Source organism: Aethalodelphis obliquidens, unplaced genomic scaffold, assembly GCF_003676395.1.
Source record: "Aethalodelphis obliquidens isolate GAN/ISIS:26980383/991018 unplaced genomic scaffold, ASM367639v1 scaffold9, whole genome shotgun sequence".
NCBI classification, from domain to species: domain Eukaryota; kingdom Metazoa; phylum Chordata; class Mammalia; order Artiodactyla; family Delphinidae; genus Aethalodelphis; species Aethalodelphis obliquidens.
In genome coordinates this window covers 50476313-50498042 of record NW_020837953.1, presented here as the reverse complement: position 1 = coordinate 50498042, position 21730 = coordinate 50476313, and the positions used below count along the sequence as shown (strand labels likewise).

Genomic DNA, 21730 nt, shown 5'->3' with positions numbered 1-21730 from the left:
AGGAAGCGTGGCCCTGCACAAGTGCACCTTGATTTTGGACTTCTGGCCTCCGGGATAAATTTTTGTGGTTTTAAGTCATCCAGTTCGTGTTACTTTGTTATGGCAAAAACAAGGTCTTTTGCTAAGATATGAATATAAAGATTTTCAAATTATTAAGGAACTAATAAACCAGTGTGCTAATGAGTTATACAAAAATAAGGGGAAAGGGGGCTGTTTAATCAACAACATTGCTAAATGAAAATGCTGATCAGCAGGGAGAGCAGAACCACGGCGGAACCTCAAGCACACAGGTGTTCTCCCCGGGCCTGGCGGAGGGGCTGCCTCTGGGCAGATGCGCAAATCCCAGCTGCAGGATCTCCTGTCTCAGTGTTTCAGCAAAGCTGGCCTGGCCCATAGTCGCCCAGCACCGTTCTGAGGGCGGCTGTATCAGCAAAGCTGGCCTGGCCCAGAGTCGCCCAGCACCGTTCTGAGGGCGGCTGTATCAGCACAGCCGGCTTGGCCCAGAGTCGCCCAGCACCGTTCTGAGGGCGGCTGTATCAGCAAAGCCGGCTTGGCCCAGAGTCGCCCAGCACCGTTCTGAGGGCGGCTGCAGCGACGCCCAGTTTTGCCCACTCCTTTGAAAACAGCACCTCAATTCCAATTTCCCTCCGTGGTTCTGTCCTCCCCGCACCCGGAACTGTGGGGCTGACGCCCATCCTGCCCCCCACAGATCCCCGCCTGAGGGGGCACGTTTCCCAGGCTTGGGTGGTCCATGAGTTCCACATCCCTCCTCAGGAACGGGCTCAGGGATGGAGACATGAGAAAGGACCCAAACTGGACCAAAGCCACTCAATCCCAGGACCCTGCGGAGGCTGTGGCCATAGCATAGTGTCTGCGGGGGGGGGGGGGGCTGCTGGAGGCCACCAGAGGGGAGATCCAGGCAGGGAGTGGAGCTGACACGGGGAAACAGTGCTGAGAGAGGCAGAGACACCCTGTGAGCCTCAGGACTTAAAGCCCGAGCAACTCATGGACTTCCGGTTACTCTCCAGTGACTAAGCCTGCCGATGCTCTTCAGTCGGCCAATTTGAGTGAAGTATGCGACCAAGCGTCCTCACTAACACAGAGGATAAAGACTTCTCCAGAAAGTTCTCTGGGGTAGGACATACTATTAATGGAGATTTTCAGGAGGAGGTGACACACAAGCATATCCCACATGGAATGTGTTTGTTTTAACATGCTTGATACATGATCTAGATCTTCCTTTGACTTTTACTGAGAACCTGCAGAGGACCACGTCAATAAATTAATTCTTGGCTGGCACTCGCTAATGTTTCTTGGAATATACGAACAAAAGTATTTAAAATAGAAAGAGAAACCACTATTAAAGATCCCAGTTATTTTTTATACAAAGCTCACTGCAGGATATCACAGGAGAGAAAACCAAACTAACCCAGAAAGTAATAAAATGCAGGCACAAAAAATGGACAAGTGTGATTTAACCCACGGCAACTGCACAGCCTGGCCTGTGTGCCAGCTCCCATGCCAGACATGGACTGGCCTCGCCCAGCCTTTGGCTCCTCCCACGTGCCCGGCTCGCAGCCTGGACTGACTCTCCCCTTGGCCTCCATACCTCCCCCTCCCCCGTCCCCTCTCCCTCAGTGCCAAGTCTCACTGGTCCCACCTTTGGAACAGTGACTGAATACGTCACCTCTTCTGGATCCCACTGTGTTCTCTAGAAAACAACGGCCAGGTTTCCCCACGTGGAGTACTGCCCCCACCGGAAGAACCCTCCTCAAGCCCAACCTGCTGTTCTAACCCCCGCTTTCTGTCATGGATTCTAAAGTCCCTCCAAACTTACGAAAGCTCAGAGTTAGATCCCTGTGTCCCTCCATCACCTTTAAGAGCAGGGCCTGTTACTTTCTATCCCACCTTGAAAACAGTAGGTACCTACGAAATATTTTCAACTGAGTGTGATCATGTATCCTGAAATTCCAGAGATCTGAAATACCGTTTATTCATCTGGCTGACCTGTGTACTGACCTACTCCCTTACACCATACTTGTGTGTGCAGATGCATACATGTTTATACCTTCACCACAACTCTGACACCCCAGCTGTAGAGACGAGGAAACTGAGGCACAGAGAGGCCTGGCCCAGGGTCATCCGGCTATGAAGCCACACAGGCCGGGTCTGTTCTAAAGCTGGCCAGGTTCCAGAGCCTGGTCTTGACCAACACCCTCGGTTATGGCCCTCAGAGTTAGAAATGGGGCCCTTTAAATCCGAATAAAGGACGTGTCCACTATCCTGTGCTGCCTCAATAAGTCCAAAACACAGTCCTGGCATTTAGGAACCAGACAGGAGAAGCGCCTGGGAACCGCAGAGGCAACGCTATTACGTCGGTTTGGGAATTCGAACAGGATTCCTTTATGGCCACGTCCTTCCGCCTTGTTCCCTGGGGTCCCCTTTGCGTAAACCTTCAAGTCTTCCTTAAGATACTTGGGGTGTCACTAAGGACACTAGTATTGGGCTCTATAAAAATCACATTAACATTCTGGGGAGAACCAAAGCTCTGTCGAGTGCGGGGCCCCGGTGCACAGCGGTCCTCGCCTCAAAACGAGCGCCGGTTGCATCTTCCCCAGCAGCGATCACTCTCCCCCGCGCCGCAGGACGAGCTGGGACCGTGGGGAGAAGGTAACTCGGCGGTTCCTCCTACGAAGTCTGCTTTTCACTACGCATCGGGGTGCTGAATCTCTACGTTAAACCGAAAACACTTTACCAACTTCCGAACATCTTGCTACAAGACTAGGAGACAGACTTGTATCGTTTCCTTCTTAGGAAAACCTAAATGTTACACACTGAAATGGTTTTTTGGTCAAGCAACCTCAAGACTCGAAAGTGCCCCTGAGAATCCCTGAAACAGACGAGGCTGAAGAGCCAGCTCAGCACCGAGTCGGGGTCGCTGAGCCCGCACCGCCGCCAAACGCGGGGACCAAGCGCTGGCGCCGCCGGCCGCCCGGGGCGGTGACGCAGCGCGCTGGCCGCGCCCACGGAGGCCCTGCCGCCCACGGAGGCCCCGACGCCCCCGGCCCGCTCGTGTACCTGTCAGGACGTCCGCACGACCCGGGCTCTCCGCCGGCCCTCGGCAGCGCCGCGCCTCGGCGGAGCTCAGGGGGCGCCTCCTCCGCCGACCCGGGCCGGCCGGCACCCCCAAGCCGCAGCGGTGGTGGCAGCCGAGGAACAGCCCCGGCCGCCAGCGCCTGTTGCCCGGGCCGCGGCCGCCGCTCTCATGACAACCAGGCCGGCCCGCCCGGACCTCCGCGCGTGCGCGACCCCGCCCCGCCGCGCCTGCGCACAAGGCGGAGTCGCACCGCCTCTTCCTGGGCCTTCTGGGTAATGTAGTTTTCAGGGAACGGCGCCTGCGCACAAGGCGGGGTCATGCCGCCGCTTCCCGGGCCTTCTGGGTAGTGTAGTTTCGAGGGCGGGGGCGGCGCGGGGCCTTGATTCCCCTTCGTGGAAACCCCCAGGCGCGGACACACGGCGCGGCCCGCCGCGTAGGCGCCGCCCGCGGGGCCGGAGCCTCTGAGGATGTCTGCGGTGCTCCAGAAGCTCAAGAGGTTCAAGCTGCGGGCCCTGCACAACCAGAAGAAATTTGGGGTGGCGGGCCGGAACTGCGAGGAAGTGCTGCGGAAGGGCTGCCTCCACTTGCAGGTGCCCCGGCGTCCGGGAGGCGGGGGGCCTCCGCTTGCAGGTGCTCCCCGGGCCGAGGAGCTGGGGGCCGATGGGCTGGGGGCCTCTGCTTGCGGGCGCCCCGGGCCGCGTGGCGGTGGGGGTGGGGTGGGGCTAGTCTGACTGAGCGAGCCTTCCCAGAGCACTCTTTTTGAGCTGGGAAGATGTTGGCCCGTCGTCCTGCACCGTCAACACTGGCCGATCTCAGGCTGCACCGAGCCGCAGTGACTCCCCGATTAATGACAGTCGCTGGGAGGGGTCACTGTCCATATCCCCAGGGCGGAAAGCCTGAGCCTGACCACTGCCGACGGCCACGTGCCCGACCTCGGGCTCCATCCTGGCTCCTTACGTGGGCTGTCGTGGAGTCCACCTGTCGCCCTGTGAATCGGGCGCTAACACCCCCATTTCAAAGATGAGGAAACTGAGGCACCGAGCGACTAAGCAACGTGCCATAGACACTGAGGAAAGGCCGGTGTTTAAACCCCGGTCTAGCTACGCCGGAAGCCTCTTAGCCCAGCCTCTGCGGGTGCGGGGGCTGCAGGCGGGGGGCGGGGGAATTGGGGTCCTTCCCGGCTTCTGGGTCCTGGTGCCTGGTGCTGCATCTCAGCAGATGGCCTGAGTGAAGCCTCTGCCCCAGCGCTTAGGAGCCCACCCGCTTGGGAGAAATTTAGGGAGAATAGGAGGTGCTGCTTTTGTGCCTCAAAACCAGGGAGTGTGGGAGACATCTGGGCCCCAGGGAATTCCCATTTCCTGTGCTGCGGAGTAGCCCCCAACCTCCTCCTCTGGCTCCTCGGCCCCGTCAGAGCAGGGGGACTTTGTAGAGAGGCCTGGGAAACTTCCCCCTTCTGACCACGACATCTCTGGCCTGAGACCCAGGGACTTGGTTCTAGTGCTCGTAGGCTCAAGTGCTCCAGGGCACAGGCCGTTCCCTGCCTGGTTTCCCCTGGTGTAGAATGAAGGGTTGGGCTCAGAGGCCTCTAAAAGCCCTTTGGCACGAATATTCTAGGTATTTCAGCCATTGTTCTTACCCTTATTGAATTAATTTTCTCGACTGGGCTTAGATCAGTGCTGGGGTTGTGTGTGCATGTGTGGGGTCGGGGAGAGGGGAGGAGTTGCTATTAAAAATGGATATGGGGAGGGGGAAGGGTAAGCTGTGACAAAGCGAGAGAGTGGCATGGACATATATACACTACCAAACCTAAAATAGGTAGCTAGTGGGAAGCAGCTGCATAGCACAGGGAGATCAGCTCGGTGCTTTGTGACCACCTAGAGGGGTGGGATAGGGAGGGTGGGAGGGAGGGAGACGCAGGAGGGAAGAGCTATGGGAACATATGTATGTGTATAAACTGATTCACTTTGTTATGGAGCAGAAACTAGCACACCATTGTAAAGCAATTATACTCCAATAAAGTTGTAAAAAAAAATTCGTAAAACTGATTGGTGTCGAGCAACAGAGGACTAAACCTCAGCAAGTTAAGAGTCTTGTGTGCTGATCACACTTCCGTGGCCAGAGGCGGTGGGTCCTGCTCAGTAAAGATGTTCTCCTTAACTCATTGGTGCCCAGGGAGAAACTCGAGCGCTAGGCGATGTATCCTGACACCTGTCAGGCAATGAGCCTCATTGATGGGGATGTGTTTACGGGCTTAGTGCAAGCAGTCAAGGGTCATTTTTGGAAACAGGCTTGGATTTTTTTTTTTTTTTTTTTTGCTGTACGCGGGCCTCTCACCGCCGCGGCCTCTCCCGCCGCGGAGCACAGGCTCCGGACGCGGACGTGCAGGCCCAGCGGCCATGGCCCACGGGCCCAGCTACTCCGCGGCATGTGGGATCCTCCTGGACCGGGGCACGAACCCGTGTCCCCCGCATGGGCAGGCAGACTCACAACCACTGCGCCACCAGGGAAGCCCACAGGCTTGGATTTTAAAGTGCCCTGGAGGAGCTCGGTTTGAAGGGTCCGAGTGGTGAATCCTGCAAAGCGGTTATCACCGTGTATGTATTTCTATGACTTTCCAGGTCTTAGAACGACCTACAGTACATGCCCTTGTTTGGACGTGCTCTGTCCGTGCAGACTGCATCTCGAGTGGGATTCTTTACAGCGTAGTAGTTCCTTCTTGTTCTCTGTGAGGGCTGCAGATGGGAAGACCTCAGGTCGCCACCCCAAGACTGGGCCGCCCAAGATCCAGGAAGTAAGCATCCCACCCTGCTCTCCCCTCCCCCTCTTCTTCCCAGCTCCCCGTTCCTGGCTCCACCCTGTGTCTCTACGAGGATGGCACGGAGGTGACTGGAGATTACTTCTGGAGTGTCCCCGATGACTCGGAGCTCGTGCTTCTCACTGCGGGGCAGACCTGGCAGGGTTGTAAGTGGCGGGGACCTTGGAGATCTGTGGGGAAGCTGGTGCGGCTTTGGAGGTGCAGAGGGCCTGCCTGGGGGTGCCAGCCCCGGGAGGGAGGGGTCCCCCTTACTCTGGGCTCTGAAGGAGGAAGCCCCGGAGGCAGAATCAGATGGCAGTGTTGTCCATCCTCTTGGCCAGGAGGCCAGTGGTCCAGCTGGTTGGTCTATGTGTCTTTTTAAGAAATTCCTTTAGGTTTATCTACATTCATTTGAAGTGTCCTAGTAACCCCTAAGGGCAGAAGGGAGGGCTCTGCGGGTGGGAGCCTGCCCAGTTTTGCGGGTAAGGCAGAGCCAGAGAGAGAGGCTGTCCTGTTCTGCTGGACTTTGTTGCGGAAAATAATCAATAACCAATCAGTAATAAGAACAGAACAGTTTTATCTGAGCCGGACTGAGGCCTATAGCCCAGAAGCCCTCTTCCCAGGTTACTCTGAGAAACTGCTCCAGAGAAGCAGGGTTTTCAGCACAGTTTTATGTCTTGTCAGAACAAAGACCCTTAAACAAGGCAGGGATGCATTTCTCCGAGGTTTCAAAAAAAACCAGACCAGCACGTACACAGCGAATCAGCATGGGCTTGGCACCTGGGAGGGAGCTTTATGATCGAAGGAGTAACCAGCATTGGTGTCCCAGGAAGAGGGGCATTAATTTTTATCTTTAACATGGATGTTCTTTACTTCTGGTCAGTGCGCCCTTTTCTTTAATAATTAAAGCAGATGTGCAGTGTATGTTTGATCAGCCACAAAGAGGCTGTTTTAGTTAGCATCAAATGCACGTTAACTCATGTGGAAGCCAGAACAACGTCCCTGCATCTCAATATGTAAACATTTCTTTTATCAACTGTCTCAGGGATGGGCTGGTGGCTGATGCTGTGCTCAGTGTCTGGTCTCTGTCGGGTTTGCGGACACACCGTCCTTAGGCTCCTGTCGGGGCTGCCTTATTGGAGCAGGTGCTCTTGGAGTTGGTTCTTTGGGGGGGTCTGTGCTGGATGACAAGTGATACTCTGGAGCCATAGGCAGGTGGCCAGGTGTGTGCCCTTTCCCTGGGAGGGTCGTCTGGCCCTTGTGCAAAGGGGCTTCCATTTCAGGAGATGTTTCTGGTGCCTGGGGAAGGAAGTGGAGCTCTGAGAACCGAGGTTGTCCTACCTCCTCTGCCGAAAGGGCGGAGAGAGAAGCCTGAGAGCAGTGCAGGTGTGGCCTCGCCCCTCGGTTGGGACGCTGCTGTCAGCAGTGAAGGTGACATGTCTGCTGTGCGCTCCTAGTGGCAAGCAGCTGTCCTTGTACTTCTAGAGAATTAAGTCTCAATAAAGTTGTTAAAAAAGGAAAGAAAAGGAACTGCACGCCGCTTTCCAGAGCTGCGGTCCCATCTTACCTCCACAGCAGGGACGAGAACGGCCTCTCCAGCTCTTGGCATTGTCGCTCTTTTCACTTTAGCCGTTCTGGTGGGTGTACGATGGTGTCTGGACTTGCATTTCCCTCCCGACGGATGGTGTTGACCATCTTCTCCTGGGCTGATTTACCATCTGTAAACCTTCCTGTGAAGTGTCTTTTGTCCATTGTCTAATGGGGTGTTTTTTACGGTTGAGTTTTGTGAGTTTTTTCCTAATATATTCTGGATGAGTCTTTGTCAGATGTGTTGTTGACACTGATCTTTTCTCCCAGTCTGCAGCTTGTCTTTTTTTTTCTTTTTATAAATATGTTCTTATGACCATTATGCTTTTATTTCTGTGAGAAGGATTCCTAGGAGTAGAATTGCTGAGCCAAAGAGTATATGTGATTTTTTAAAAATGAATTTATTTTATTAATCTTTTTTGGCTGCGTTGGGTCTTCGTTGCTGTGCACGGGCTCTCTCTAGTTGTGACGAGCGGGGGCTACTCTTTGTTGCGGTGTGCGGGCTTCTCCTTGCGGGGGCTTCTCTTGTTGCGGAGCATGGGCTCTAGGGGCACAGGCTTCAGTAGTTGCGGCACTTGGGCTCAGTAGTTGTGGTGCACGGGCTCTAGAGCGCAGGCTCAGTAGTTGTGGCGTGCAGGCTCTAGAGCGCAGGCTTGGTGGTTGTGGAGTGCGGGCTCTAGAGCTCAGGCTCAGTAGTTGTGGCGCGCGGGCTATAGAGCGCAGGCTCAGTAGTTGGGGCTTGCGGGCTATAGAGCACAGGCTCAGTAGTTGTGGCGCACGGGCTTAGTTGCTCCGCAGCGTGTGGGATCTTCCCGGACCAGGGCTCGAACCCGTGTCCCCTGCATTGGCAGGCGGATTCTTAACCACTGCGCCACCAGGGAAGTCCCTGCAGCTTGTCTTTTCGTTCTCTTAACTGTGTCTTTCACGGAGTAAAATTTTTAATTTTGATGAAATCCAACTTGTCCCTTTTTATCCTTCTCCGCGTATGGCTTTGGTGTTCAGTCTGAGACCTTTTCACGAAGCTTTAGGTCTTGAAGGTTTTCTCTGTCTTTCTGCACCAGTTGCTATGATCATGTGACTTTTCTTGGTTAGCCTGTTGAGGGTGGATCACACTGATTGATGTTTGGACCCTGAGTGGCCCCATATCCCTGGAACGACCCTCGGGACCGTGCGGCCTGTTCCTCGCATGCGTCTGGACTTCTGTTTGTAGGACGCTGTGAAGCCCTCGGTCCCAAGTGCCTGCTCGGAGGGCTTGCGGCTTTCGGGTGTGAGCGGAAAGGCCCCGGGAGCCAGCAGGACAGTGAAGGGACGAACCTGGAGTGTAAGAGGTCTCGAGGGAGGTCCCAAGACGAGGTGATTTCACTTGGAGGAAGGAAGGCTGAGGGGAAGGGCGGCAACTCGCTTGGGTGGCTTTCGTTTTCCAAACCGCGTCCCGTGTCCTCCCTGTCTGTCCTCACACCAGCCGGGCGCGGGCAGCCAGGCCTAAGGCCCGGAACCCTGGGCTGGTGACTGTCGGGGCAGGGGTCTGGCTGGTCCTGGGGGAGGAGGTGGTCTCCCCGAGGCAGTGCTCCAAAGCCTGGTGGCCTCTCTGTTCCCTTTGGTGGCAGATGTGAGTGACATCAGCCGCTTCCTGAGCGTGTTCCAGGAGCCGCACGCAGAGCTTATCCAGGCCGCCCGACAGCTGCTGTCGGACGAGCGGGCCCCGCTGCGTCAGAAGCTCCTGGCCGACCTGCTGGGCACCGTCAGTGAGAACATCGCAGCCGAGACCAGGGCCGAGGACGCGCCGTGGTTCGAAGGTGCCTCACGGATTCGGGCCTGGAGGGAGCGGGTGGGGAGTGCTTCCTCCGGGCCAGCTTGCTGGGACATGGGATCTGTGTCAGTTCCCACACCAGGGGCTCCCCAAGCGCGGGGCCAGGGGCCAGGCAGCCCTGGGACTGGCCGTTTTATTTTTATTTAATTTTCAATTGTGGTCAAGTAGGCATAAGGTAAAATTCACCGTCTTTACCGTTTTCAGGCATATAGTTCGCTGGCATTAAATATCTTCCCGTTGTTGTGCAGCGTCAACACCATCTGTCCTCAGACATTTTCATCTTCCCAAACTGAAGCTCTGCCCACACTGAACATCGCTCCCCACCCTCCGCAGCCGTGGCCCCCAGCCTTCTTCCTGCCCCTGTGATTCTGACTCCTCCAGGGGCCTCGTACGAGTGGGATCGGCGTCTCAGCATTTAATGTGTCCATGGTTCATCCATGTGGAAGCAGGTGTCAGGATTCCCTTCCTCTTTGAGGCTGCGTGATATTCCATCACCTGGGTGGACCACATCTTCTTTATCCATTCACCTGGGCTGCTCCCACCTTTTCGACTGGCCTCTCAAGCCAGGCAGAGGGAGCCCTGAGCGACTGCAGCCCTCTTGGGAAAGGGGCTTGGAGGTGCCACCAGGCAGGAGCCCCTTGGTGGCCTCTGAGATGCTCCGTGCTGGTGGACCAGACTTCTCCACAAATGAACAAAATCCAGGGATAGCGTGCAGGTCCCCATTAGAACGTCTCTAGATGGAGCTGAGCAAAACGGCCCTCACCTTCCGCCCCTCCTGGGAGAGCACGGGCCCTGGGCTCCAGGCGTCTTGTCTCTCCTTCCGGCAGGTTTGGAGTCCCGGTTTAGGAACAAGTCTGGCTACCTGAGATACAGCTGTGAGAGCCGGATCCGGAGCTACCTGAGAGAGGTAGGTCCACACTGATGCTGGGTGTGCCAGGCGGGTTTGGAAGCGGGCTCTGCTGTTGGGACTCTGCTCCAGGGCCAGCATGGATGTTGGAGGAGCGCACAGGCTGGCGTGGGTGCAGGTTCAGGTGCAGGTGCTAGTATAAGTGCTGGGATGGGTGCTGGCGTGGGTGCAGGTTCAGGTGCAGGTGCTGGTGTAAGTGCTGGGGTGGGTGCTGGCATGGGTGCAGGTTCAGGGGCAGGTGCTGCTGTGGATGCCAGTCTGGGTGCAGGTGGACGTGAGCCAGCAATGGATGGGCCGCTTGCCCGGGGAGCCCCCCGCACGGCCGACATCTGGCTTCCACTTGTCAGAGCTCAAGCTGGGTCCGGGGTTGCAGACTTTGCCTCCCTGCAGTCTGCGTGAACTCTCCCTACGGGCTGTGAGTAGTGAACCCACCTTTGAACGCCTTCATCTGTTGGACGGTTCAGTTTCGACGTGAACTCATCCCAAGTAGCCGTCTCCGTCCACCATTAGCTTGGATGGACGCCCACACGGTGGGTGGGGAGGGGCAGCTGCTCTTCTGTCCCCAGCGCTGCCGTTGACTTTCCCGTCTGTGCGAGGCGCAGCTGTCTGACCTCCAAGAAGCAGCAGCAGGGGCTCCGAGTCGTGGTGGGTCCAGGCTCTGACTCTGGGCTCCCCTCTGGGAGGTGTGAGAAGCAGGCTGATACAGGTTGAGAGCCGAAAGTCTCCGATGGAGACGCCACTTCACCTCCGAGGAGAAATGGGTCCTCGGGCCCAGTGCACTCTGTCCCGCTCCTTTTCAGCAGGGAGGTGACCCAGCTGACAGACGACCTTCAGCAGGGCAGGCCGTGGAGGGGACTGGTGCCCGTGGTGCTTTGGGGATGCGTTGCCCCCTCTCTGGAGGATAACCTGGGTGCTTGACTGGCCCCTGAGGCTGGGTTCTGGGCGGATCTCCTCCACCCTTCATGGGAGGACAGGCGGCAGGGGGTGGGTTTGGGGGCAGCGGCAGGCAAGGGCCCTCAGGCTCTGCCCTCTGTGCCAGCTCCTCAGAGAACTGGCGCTGGAGCCCGGGGGTGGGCCGGGCGCTCCCCGCAGAGGCCCGTGGGCGCCATTGCCCCTGTGCTGCGTGGCTGGACGCCAGCCGTGGGGCGTCTTGTTCGTCCCTTGCAGACCCCGCCCCCCGCACCCCTCACCTGCGCCTGGCTGCACGTTGGTGCCACAGAACTGCCCACACGTGCTCTGCTGAGATCCCGTTACACAGAAGGAAACCTCAGGACTGGGGTGTCTGAGGTCCTGGGGCCTGGTCCAGATCCCCCTCTCCCCTTGCCCGCATCTCTGCCTGAAAGTGGCCACCCTCAGGGGGTGGGCATCTCCAGGGCATCATTCCCAGCCCCTGCTGGGTGCAGCCCCCTGTCCGGTGATGACCCATCTGCTGCCCTGCTGTCACTCCCACTGGGCCAGGCAGTCTCCTTGCTTCTGCCCAGCGCTCAGTGTGGGCCCAGCTGTGCCCATGGGTGCGACTCTCCACCTGCGCCCCAGTGGGCGGCAGTGCGCTGGTCACTCCTCACCTGCACGCTTCCTCTCGGGTTTCAAAGCAGTGGGCAGTGCTTGGGAGACAGGGCGGCCAGGATGCCTGGAGCTTGAGTTCTTATCTGATTGTGACCAAAGCTCCATCTCACGGGCCCAGAGAAATTTCCCAGGGTCAGACAGGCACAGTCGGTGTGAGCTCAGACCCCCAGACCTCCGGGCCATGCCGGGACCCCAGGGGGCGAGGGCCAGACCCCCGACCTCCGGGCTGTGCTAGGACCCCAGGGGGCGGGGGCCGGATCCCCGACCTCGGGGCCACGCTGGGACCCCAGGGGGCGGGGGCTGGATCCCCGACCTCGGGGCCATGCCGGGACCCCAGGGGGCGGGGGCCAGACCCCCGACCTCCGGGCTGTGCTGGAACCCCAGGGGGCGGGGCCCAGATCCCGACCTCGGGGCTGCGCTGGGACCCCAGGGGGCGGGACTCTGAGGGCTGTGGCGTTGGTGGACCGGGACCCCGGCGGCGGTGGGCTTTCGGGCGCATGGCCCGTGTCCAGCGGTGCCCCTGCCTCTTCTAGGTGACGTCTGGCGCGTCCCTGGTTGTGACGGAGGCTCGGGAAGAGTACCTGCGGGTCGTGGGTGCCATGTGTCAGAAGCTCCAGGCCGCCCGCTACAACAGCAGCTACTTCGACAGGGGGGCAAAGGCTGGCCGCCGGCTCTGCACGCCCGAAGGCTGGTTCTCCTGCCAGGTGAGCTACAAGCGCGTGCCTGGGGCCACCCCGGCCAGGGCCTGGTGAGCTGGGGCAGCTCTCGGGGTGAGGGAGGGTCTCAGCCAGTGGCTCCCAGACGTCAGTGGTGTCAGAACCCCCTGGAGGGCTCGTGAGCCCCCTGGGCCCCTCCCGGGGCCTCTGTTGCAGCAGCGCTGGTGAGGCCTGAGAGCCTGCATTTCGGACACGTGCCACAGTGATGCTGGTTCAGGGCCCTCACTTGAGAACCGCTTTGGCGGGCGCGGGCGGCAGGACACAACTGCTCGTGAGCCGAGACCCCACCCTGGTGTGAGAGGAGGGATGGCATTCGTTTGGGTGGCTGATGCGTGTTTTGCTCCCCTGGGAAATCCTGGATGAGAGAGCATCAGGATTGCAGGGTGGTGGCCGGATGTGGCATTTCGGGCTCTGGCTGAGCTCGGCACCGCGGTGGGTGGCATCAGCTGGAAGCAGCATTCTGAGCTGTGGAGACAGCTAAGGGCACATCTTGCGCTTTGCAAGCTGTACGTTGCACTTCCAGTAAAATCCCCTCCTGCCGCTGGCGCTGGGCCCAGAGTGGGCAGGGGTGGGCGCGGCCTCCCTCCCATAGGCCCCCATGCCTCTGTCCCCACCGGGCAGCCCCTCCCATGCGTGATGGGCCCTGAACATCCAAACGCCGTTCCTTCCCAGCTGGCTTCGCGTCACACCTCACACACAGCCGACCTCTCCCTCCCGGGGGGGTGCGCCTGGAGCCTGGCAGTGTGTGTGGCGGGGACAGAGACCAGACCCTTCACCCCGGCCTGGGCAGGCTCTGGGTCAAAGGCCTCTAAGCGAGTCGGGCGGTAGGCTTCCTGCGGGGCGGCTGTGAGGGCCCTCGGGGGCCGGAGTGGGGCTGGGGGCTTCAGGGAGGAGGAGATGTTTTCGCATGTCTCCGAGGCCCAGCCTGTGCAGGGTCTCAGGGAAATGCCGGGAAGCCGTGGAGGAGACAGGAGGGGAGCAGTCGTGTGATGGGAGCAGCATGGGGAAAGCTGGCGCCCCAAACGGCCAATAGGCTCACTTGTCCCCTTCGCAGCCGCAGAGCATCACCCCGGGGTCATGAGGGAATGGGGTGCCGTTGCAGGGCAGGATGCTTTACCTCCTGAACAGACTCTTTATAAGGGCCTGGCCCCGCCAAGGGGTGCCTCTGTCGCGGGCGGAGCGGCAGTGAGATGCTCCTTGGCTTCGTGGCCTTTACCTTCTCTCTTTCGGCCCAGGGTCCCTTTGACGTGGACGACTGTGCTTCCAGACACTCCATCAACCCCTACAGCAACAGGGAGAGCCGCGTCCTCTTTAGCACCTGGAACCTGGACCACGTGTGAGTGCGTGGGGCTGAAGGCCACAACCACAGACCCGGAGTGCACCTGCGACCTGGCGCTGCCCGGCCTCCGCGGCTGGCGGGCTGCCTGGTGCGCCACGCGCCCAGCGCACGTGTCACGGACCCACAGACGTCGTGGGCATGTGGCGTGGAAGGGGTTGCCGGGATCGTGCGGTGCTGACGCTCCTGGGCTGCGTGGCGGGTGTCACTCAGCGCGGTGGGCTCACATCCCCGTCCGCACCTGTGCAACCCTGCGCGTCTCCTCCCACCGCCAGCGCCCACCTGTGGGCGGAGGCAGTGGTCAGCAGCTGCGGGCCCGGTCGGTGTGGCACGGGCACCCTGTGTGGGGTCCCTGGCTCGCCCAGGGAGTGGGAGCTCTGCGTTGTGACGTGTAGGGCGTTTCCTGCTTCAACCAGGGTTAGCAGGTCTTGGCTGGCAGGATCATTTTATGTGTGTATTAGCTCATTCTAAAAACAAGGGCAGAAATGGAAAATTTTATTATTTTCACTGAGATGCTTTTCTTGTTGACCCCTGAACAACGTGGGGTTTGAACTGCGTGGCTGCACTTATACGTGGAGTTTTCAGTAGGAAATACTAGAGTACTGCTCCATCCACATCGGTTGACTCTGCGGATACCGAGCCGCGGATACGAAGGAACCCTGCACGCAGAGGGCCTCCTGTAAAGTTACACGTGGATTTTTGCCTGCGTCGGGTGCTGGCTGCTAACGTCCCCTGTCTCCCGTCCTGCGTGTTGCCGGGTTGCTCTCCAGGGTGGTCCCACCGACACCCTCACTGGCTGTGAGTTCACGCGCCCCAGGCTTCACCACCTCTTGGTATCAGTACTCTTTTTGCGTTCTCCCAGTCTGATGGGCGAGAAAGAGATTCTCCTGTTGTAGTTCATTTGCCTGATTACTAGGAAGGTTGAACGTCCGTGTGTTTATTGGCCATTTGTGTTCTGTGAAGTGGCTCTTGCTTCCTCTGCTCAGTTTTTACTGGGCTTTGGTTTTCTAATTAATTTGTAAGAATTCTTTACACGTCCTGGTTACTGATTCTTTGGTGGCTCTTTGTGTTACAGGTATGTTTTTACAGTTTGGGCTTGTCTTTCGCTTCTGGGATGTCTTTGATCGTCACGGGTTTAAATTCCAGTGTACTGAGATGTAGCTCTTCTTTTTTGTGTGAAATCCTTCCCTTCCTGTATCATGAAGATACCCTAGTTTTTCTCTACTGGTTGGCTGTGCTGTTTCTGACCTGCCTGGAGCACCCCAAGATGATCTCTGGGCTCCATGCCATCTGTCTGCTCCTGTCTTTTCACGGCCCACTAGGGGCCACACTGCCAGCATCTAAGGAGGGAAACAGGCCGGCCTAGAAGAGAACACGGATGAAGCAGCAGTGTGCACGCCAGACCCTGAGTCATGTCTCCTGAAACGTGCCAGTTACACTGCCGCTCTTCTTCTAAATACACATACGTCCACATAGATACACGTACTGGCTTTTAATTTCAAATGTGGTTTTGACAGCAGGCAGCGGGGGTTTGAAAACACTGGTCTGATTGTTCCCCTGAGACGTGGCCACAGGCCCACCCCGACTCTGATGGGGCTGAAGCCACAAGCCACGTGTTTAAATAGTTAAACACCAAAGAGTAACAAACTGTCAGTACAGCACGTGCTGTCCTCCCCCTTGGACTGTGTCACCGCGGCCCAGGCCAGGTTCCTGGTCCCAGGCGGCGGACTTCTCAGGGCTCTGGGACGTGGCCGCAGTGGCCTGCAGTCCACAGCCTGCCCTCTTCTCTCACCCCTTGGGCTCCCTCACACCACAAGGGCTGCACCGCGCATGTGCAGGCTTAGGGGTGCACGTACGGGGGTGCAGCCTGTCCTGGGAGGATGTTCCGCGCCTGAGTTCCGGGCGTGTGGGCTGGGCGGCGGGGCAGGGGTCCTGTTCCCCGAGGGCTAAGGGCGCCTCCTCCAATACCCGGTGTTGCGAGAAGTCTTCCTGTCTGGGATCAGCGCTTCCCTCCCTCTTTTCAAAACCATCCTCGGCCTTTTCCCTAACTTCATTCATTTGCCTTTTATTTTGTATCCCTTCTTTCTACTTTTCTGGGTTTCTTCTTGCTCATCAGTTAATTTGCATCCCTCCTGTTTTCTGCCGTGTACATTTCAGGCTATCAGTTTCAGCTTTAGCTGCCACCTGTGCGTTCGGTAATTTTACTGTTATTCAGGGGTAAGGATTCTGTCATTTCCGTCGTGATGTTATCCCTGCTCCGTGAACTGGTTAGAAGTGGGCATTTGTTTTCAGTTGCCGCCAGGTTCCTAGTTGCCTCTCCTGGTGCCCGCTCGCGGCTGTGGTCACTCACGCCTCCTCTGAGCCTCAGTGGCGGGGGCGTGAGTGCGAGCGGCCTCAGATCTGCGTGGCTGGATTTAAGCTGCTCTGCCGTCTTTCCGCCCCTTTCTTGTCGACTCTGACATGTCTCCGGGTTTGGGTGAGTGTCCCACTTGCTCTTATTCCCATGGGGTCCGAGATGGTCCCATCAGAGCTGACGGCTGCCGTCCTCTGCCCGTGTGGTGATGGCCGTGCTCCCCATCAGCATCGCGCTCTGCCAGGTCAGTGGTGTTGGCACGTCCCCAGCGTCTTTCTGCAGCCAGGACAGCGTCTGGCCACTGTGGCCAGTGTTGGTGGAATGAATAGGAAATGTGTTTGGACTTCTTCAGCCCTCTATTCTGGGTTCCCAGTCACCGTTCCGGTCCTTCCCTTTTGGGTCTCCTTTGTGCTTTCTGTGTGTTTAACCGAGTTTTCCTTTTCCCTTGCCCATCACCCCACCCTTTGGTGGTTTGGGAAATAGATGTCTGCTTGTGTTCCCTTAGTGGGGCCCCTGAGTGAAGCACATCGGAAGCAGAATTGCGTCCCCCTTGCCCCCAGGCCCCGTGGAGTCACCTTGGTGTCACCCCCTCTGCTTGCCATGAGCCCTGCACAAAGTGTGGGCGTGTTCCCGGGGTCAGTCCTCGGTTACGCTCACCCACAGATCACATGGCACTCAGGCTCACTCCCTGTCGATGATGAGGGTCAGGGGGTCGTAGAAAGGCCCTGAGCGCTTGTTGAGCTGACGTGACTCCAGGCCGGCAGCCACTTGGCCCGCAGTGCTTTGGAGACATGACACCTCATCTTCTGGCGTCTGTTCACAAGGCTGCCGTCAGTCTCCTCTGCCTTTTCTGTGGCAGCTTTAGACTTTCCCTTTCTCTTTGAAAATGATGCGTATCTAGTACAGATCTCCATTTTAAGTTCTGACCGAGACTTGTATTCTCTGCTCTGAAGATGTGTCTGTCTTTAATTTTGGGAAGCTCTTCAGCGTTGATTCTCTGACTCCCCCTCACGTACCTGGACCAGCTCCTCCATCCTCCTTGTGCTGCATCTGCTCTTACACATTCCCTTTCCCGGGGACTTCCTGCCACAGACTGAACTGTGTCCCCCAAATTCATGTGCTGAAGCCCTAACCCCAGGGTGACTGTGTCTGGGGATAGGCTCTTCAGGAGGTGATTAAGCGTAAATGAGGTTGGAAGGGAGGATCTGATAGGACTGATCTGATAGGACTGTGGTCTCATAAGAAGAGAGGGCTTGCTCTCCACCATGTGAGGACGCAGCGAGGGGGCAGCCGTCTGCGAGCCAGGAAGACACTTCTCACCAGAACCCGACGACGCTGGCCCTCTGATCTCAGAATCCCAGCCTGCAGAACGGTGAGAAAACTGATTTCTACTGTTTAAGCCGCCCAGTCTATGGTATTTTGTTACGGTGGTCCGAGCTGATACACTTCCTGTACATTCAGTTCACGCATTCTCTCTTCAGCTCTGATGCATTCAGTCTGTGCATTCAGCATTGAGTACATATTTCCTTTCTACAAGTGCTTTTGGCTTATTTTTAAAAAATACGCCTCTTCACGCCAGTCTGCTTACATTTTTATTTTTTAGTTTAAATACACTTATTTTATGGTTGTGTGCAAAGAGAGGTCTGGCCTTTGCCCCTGACCCCTGGGAGGTCACCTCTGAGCCCTCGGAGTGTCCTGCCTGCTAGTGTCTCTGTTTCCCTGGGGCTCACTGGACAGCCTAACAGTGTGACCAAGGTGGGGGGTTTGGGTCTCGTGGTTTCAGCTTGCCCTCTGGGGGCGCTGGGGATGAGGTCAGCCTGTGGGTGATCAGCTGTACCCACAGGGCAGAGCCCCAGTAAAGACTCTGGGTGCTGAGGCTCAGGGAGCGACCCTGTCTGCTGATTCTCCACGTGTGTTGTCACCACCACTGCTGGGAGCACTGTCCATGACTCCCTGGGGAGGGGACGGCCGGAGCTGCCCTGGACGCCCCGCCCTGTGTGTCCCTAACCTTGGATGGTTTTAATTTGCATGCTTTCGTGGCTGTAAACTGTAAGTGTGGAGGCTCTCAGGGCATTCCGAGTCCTTTCAGCGAACTGTGGACCCTGAGGGTGTTCTCGGGGCCCTGAGCTCTGCAGTTGGCGGCAGAGGGAGTGGTCTGTGTTAAGATCCCTGGGGGTACTGGGGGCGCCACCGTTGGCTGCATCCTTCTGTGCATTGCGGTGCATTCCTTGTGATTTGTGTGTGTCTGGGCCGTGAGTTCGTCCTCGGTGGGAGGTGTCTGCAGACGGCCCGGGTGTCCCCACCGAGCGGTTCTGCATGTTTCCACCAGGTGCCCGGGGCTTTCAGGGGGCTTTCCTTGCTCGCGGGTTCCCTACCACGTGCAGCGTAAAGTTGGACGTGTGAGAGGTGGGCTGATGGTCCTGGATTTCCGCGTGACTGGAGGACGGTCACACTAGTGGTGCCCTGTGACCAGCACCTGCCGGGTGTCCTTACCTCGTCCCCCCACTGCATCAAGCAGACAGGAACCTGGGGGTGCCTGGCAAGGGCTCGCACATTCACCACGCCGGGGAGCCTGACTTGGCCTCCTGGAGGATGAAAGACCCCGCGGGGAGAAGATCCAGCCCCTGGCCAACCCCCCAGCAGAGTGCAGCCCCGTGACTGGGCCAGGCCAACCCACAGAACCGCTAGGTTTTGGGGGGCTGGTTATGCAGCAGTTGGTAATTGATGCAGAGGCTTTTCCTTCCCCTCACAAAGCCCTGGACCCCCAGCAGCACCTGTTCCTCCCCTAATGGCTGGGGTGGGAATCTCGGCCCACCCCTCCTGGCTCTTGAGGGCCCCTGGGGCCTCCATCAGGACCGGAACCCTGTTGAGCTGTGGAGTGTAGCTCAGTCCTGTGGTCCAGCATTGGTTTCTGTGTCTGCAGAGGGGAGCCGCCTTCTTTCTTTTACTCTCAGATACTTATTTATTGTTACTCACCTTTTCTGTGTCGTGGGGGACAGGATTCTATGCCGGTCTATTTGCCACCAGCCCCCCGAGCTGTGCTGTTTCCAATTCCATCTTGTCAAGTTTACAAGCTTCTAGGCTGGTTACTTAGGTCTTTTGAACTGTTGCTTATAAGTGAAAGCAGTTTACACAAAGATAACATCACGATTGTTTTAAGTGGACACACATATGCGTATAAAAGTACAGGATGAAATTTGGAAAGACACATGTCAGACCCTTAATAGAGATCGTCTCTGGGAAGGGAAGGCGGGAAGCGAGAGCGAAGGCTGCAGCTGGAGGTGACCTGAGCTTCATTTGTAAGATTCTCTTTAAAGACGTTCGTACAGTATCAGGTAATTCTTTGCTAAGTCTGCACATAGCCAAAGTGTGAACCAAGGAAGCCAAGTTGTTGGTGAGTGAGTGTGATGGGACTACGGTTGGCTCTCATTTTTCTCTGTGCACTTTTCAGTATTTAAAAAAGTACGCGCTACCGACTTTTATTTACTTATTTAATTTGGCTGTGCCGCGCAGTTTGTGGGATCTTAGTTCCCCGACCAGGGATTGAACTCGCACCCTCAGCAGTGAGAGCGCCGAGTCCTAACCACTGGACCGCCAGGGAAGTCCCCCATCTACTTGTAAAATGTGAGAAGCCCGGGTGGCCGGCATCAGGCTCTGCCAGGCTGGCTGGCCCGGCGGGCGTGGCCGCGTGCGGCGCTGCACCCCCGCCAGCCTGTGGAGGGATGTCCCCAGTGCTTGTTCGATGGCCACAGGGTGAGCCCGTTTCAGCGCCCGCCCTGCTCTGTCTGGGACGGCCTGAGTGCAGGTCCTCTGCCGAGTTTAACCGTCTCCGCCTGTCTCTCCTGGAAGCCGCCAAACCTTCATGGATGTCTCAGCCGAGTAGACACCACATTCAACCATCTCTGTGCTTTAACAGAAAAGGAGGCCTGGCAGGTGCCTGGGGTATTGTGACAAATTGGACAGCAGAGACGGCGTCTCTAACCTTGCTTTGCAGGATAGAAAAGAAGCGCACGGTCGTCCCCACGCTGGCCGCGGCCATCCACGACGCCGAGGGGAGAGAAGTGGACTGGAAGTACTTCTACCGCCTGCTCTTCACCTCTGAGAACCTCAAGTTAGTCCACATCGCCTGCCACAAGAAGACCACCCACAAACTCCTCTGTGACCCCAGCAGGATCTACCGAGCGCCGGCGGTGCCCCGGAGGAAGCGGCGTGCTCGCCAGCGCCCGTGATGCAGCCCCGACAGCACGTGCATCCTTCCAACAGGTGCTCCTTTTTTTGTTTTTTTGGCCACTCCAATATTCCCGGAAAACACTTGAAAAAAATCTTCCTACAGATTCTGGTTTGAGCACATTTCTGAAGCTGTCTCCTGACCTCTGCAAGCCCAGCTGCCAGAGGACGATGCTGGTGGCTCCCGGGACACCCAGGCTCAGGAGTGGCCTCCCTCCAGCTTCACCCATGTGTGCGTGCGGTGTCCCCAGCCAGGCGGCTCCCCTTTCGCCTGGCCACTCGGGCTTCAGGGAGCTCGTGTGAGCCCTCAGCTCCTCTGGGCCTCCACGCACGCCCCAGGCAAACGCAGTGCTCCGTCCTCTGGTCTCTTCTAAATGCTCGAAAGAGTCGTGACCCTTTTGGGGTAAAATACAAGGATATTCACTGCTGTATTATTTCTAACTGCAGAAAGTGGGAAACCCTCCAAATGTCCGTGGGGCTGCTTGTGGCATTCTGCTGACCCATAGGCAATTGGTGTTTCTATGGGTCCAAAACGGTCAGATAGATAGCATTAATTTCATGACTCAGCCTGACACTCTACTCTGTAACAGTTTCGGGCATTTATGTGAGAAGTGGGAAGCTGGCTGTTAAGTGCACGAGGCAGGCAGGTGGCTCGGCCATGCCCAGTGTGACACGGGTGTGTATCACACGTATGTGCCGGTCATGCAGAGACCGTCACTGCGTGTGAAGAGCAGGAAACCTGGGGGGTGGGGTGGGGTGACTGGGTCACAAAGGACTAATTTTCTAAATCATGCATTTTATAATACTTGAAGTTTTTGAAATGAGCATTTATTTCATAATTTTTTTAAATTTACTTTTTAAAGTCACATTTTATAATACTTGAATTTTTACATGTACTGTATAATCACGAAAGCAATAAAGATTTTTTAAAAATAGACACGTCAAGAAAGTTTGCCCTCATTGAGAATGATGAAAATGAGGAAAAAAATGAGTCAATGACTTTTAAGAATCAAATCATTCTGACCCAAATCATTCTATCTTCGTCACTGAAATATACACACATTTTAGAAGGTGCCAGTTCAGTGTGGGACTTGAAAAGTGCTGTTTCAGTTCATGGCACTGATCTAGTGTGCTGGGAAGTGGGCACGTGGGATAGGCTGGACACTCCGGAGCGTGGTGGGTCCCATCTGTGCAGTAAGGAGGCCGGACCAGGCCCAGTGGCCCCCACCCCGTCCCTCCAGCTCCGCGGCTGCGTGCCCAGGGCAGGGCTGCCTGCTCTCTGCTGCTGGAGTGCGCCTGTTACAACCTCTTCGTGACATGTTTCTGGAGGGCAACTC

At 57.1% G+C, this 21730-nt stretch overlaps 2 protein-coding genes across 12 annotated transcripts in view; one reads left to right on the top strand and one right to left on the bottom strand.

The window, feature by feature from the left end:
- The window catches only part of CEP104 (centrosomal protein 104), a 58722-nt gene extending 55442 nt beyond the window's left edge, over positions 1-3280 (bottom strand). For 3 of the 5 annotated variants that reach the window (XM_027110404.1, XM_027110402.1, XM_027110405.1), the window contains exon 1: positions 3079-3274. The gene's annotated coding sequence lies outside the window, so the exon portion shown is untranslated. Of the gene's footprint in view, positions 1-3078 lie in introns of all 5 variants that reach the window. The other 2 variants (XM_027110403.1, XM_027110400.1) reach the window with 2 other exon arrangements.
- Positions 3281-3398: 118 nt separating this feature from the next.
- DFFB (DNA fragmentation factor subunit beta) lies at positions 3399-21328 on the top strand. Of its 7 annotated transcripts, none has more exons than XM_027110415.1 (8): positions 3457-3687; positions 5932-6058; positions 9086-9274; positions 10116-10195; positions 10996-11073; positions 12295-12465; positions 13713-13813; positions 17393-18354. In XM_027110415.1, the coding sequence occupies exons 1-8, from the start codon at positions 3565-3567 to the stop codon at positions 17406-17408; spliced, it is 885 nt and encodes a 294-aa protein (XP_026966216.1). In that variant the 5' UTR covers positions 3457-3564; the 3' UTR covers positions 17409-18354. The 7 variants fall into 7 exon arrangements, with proteins under 7 accessions (XP_026966213.1, XP_026966216.1, XP_026966214.1 ...); XM_027110413.1 differs by having other exon boundaries at positions 3458-3687; positions 17398-18354; XM_027110411.1 differs by lacking the exon at positions 17393-18354 and adding an exon at positions 20161-21328 and having other exon boundaries at positions 3462-3687; positions 10999-11073.
- The last annotated feature ends 402 nt before the right edge of the window (positions 21329-21730 follow it).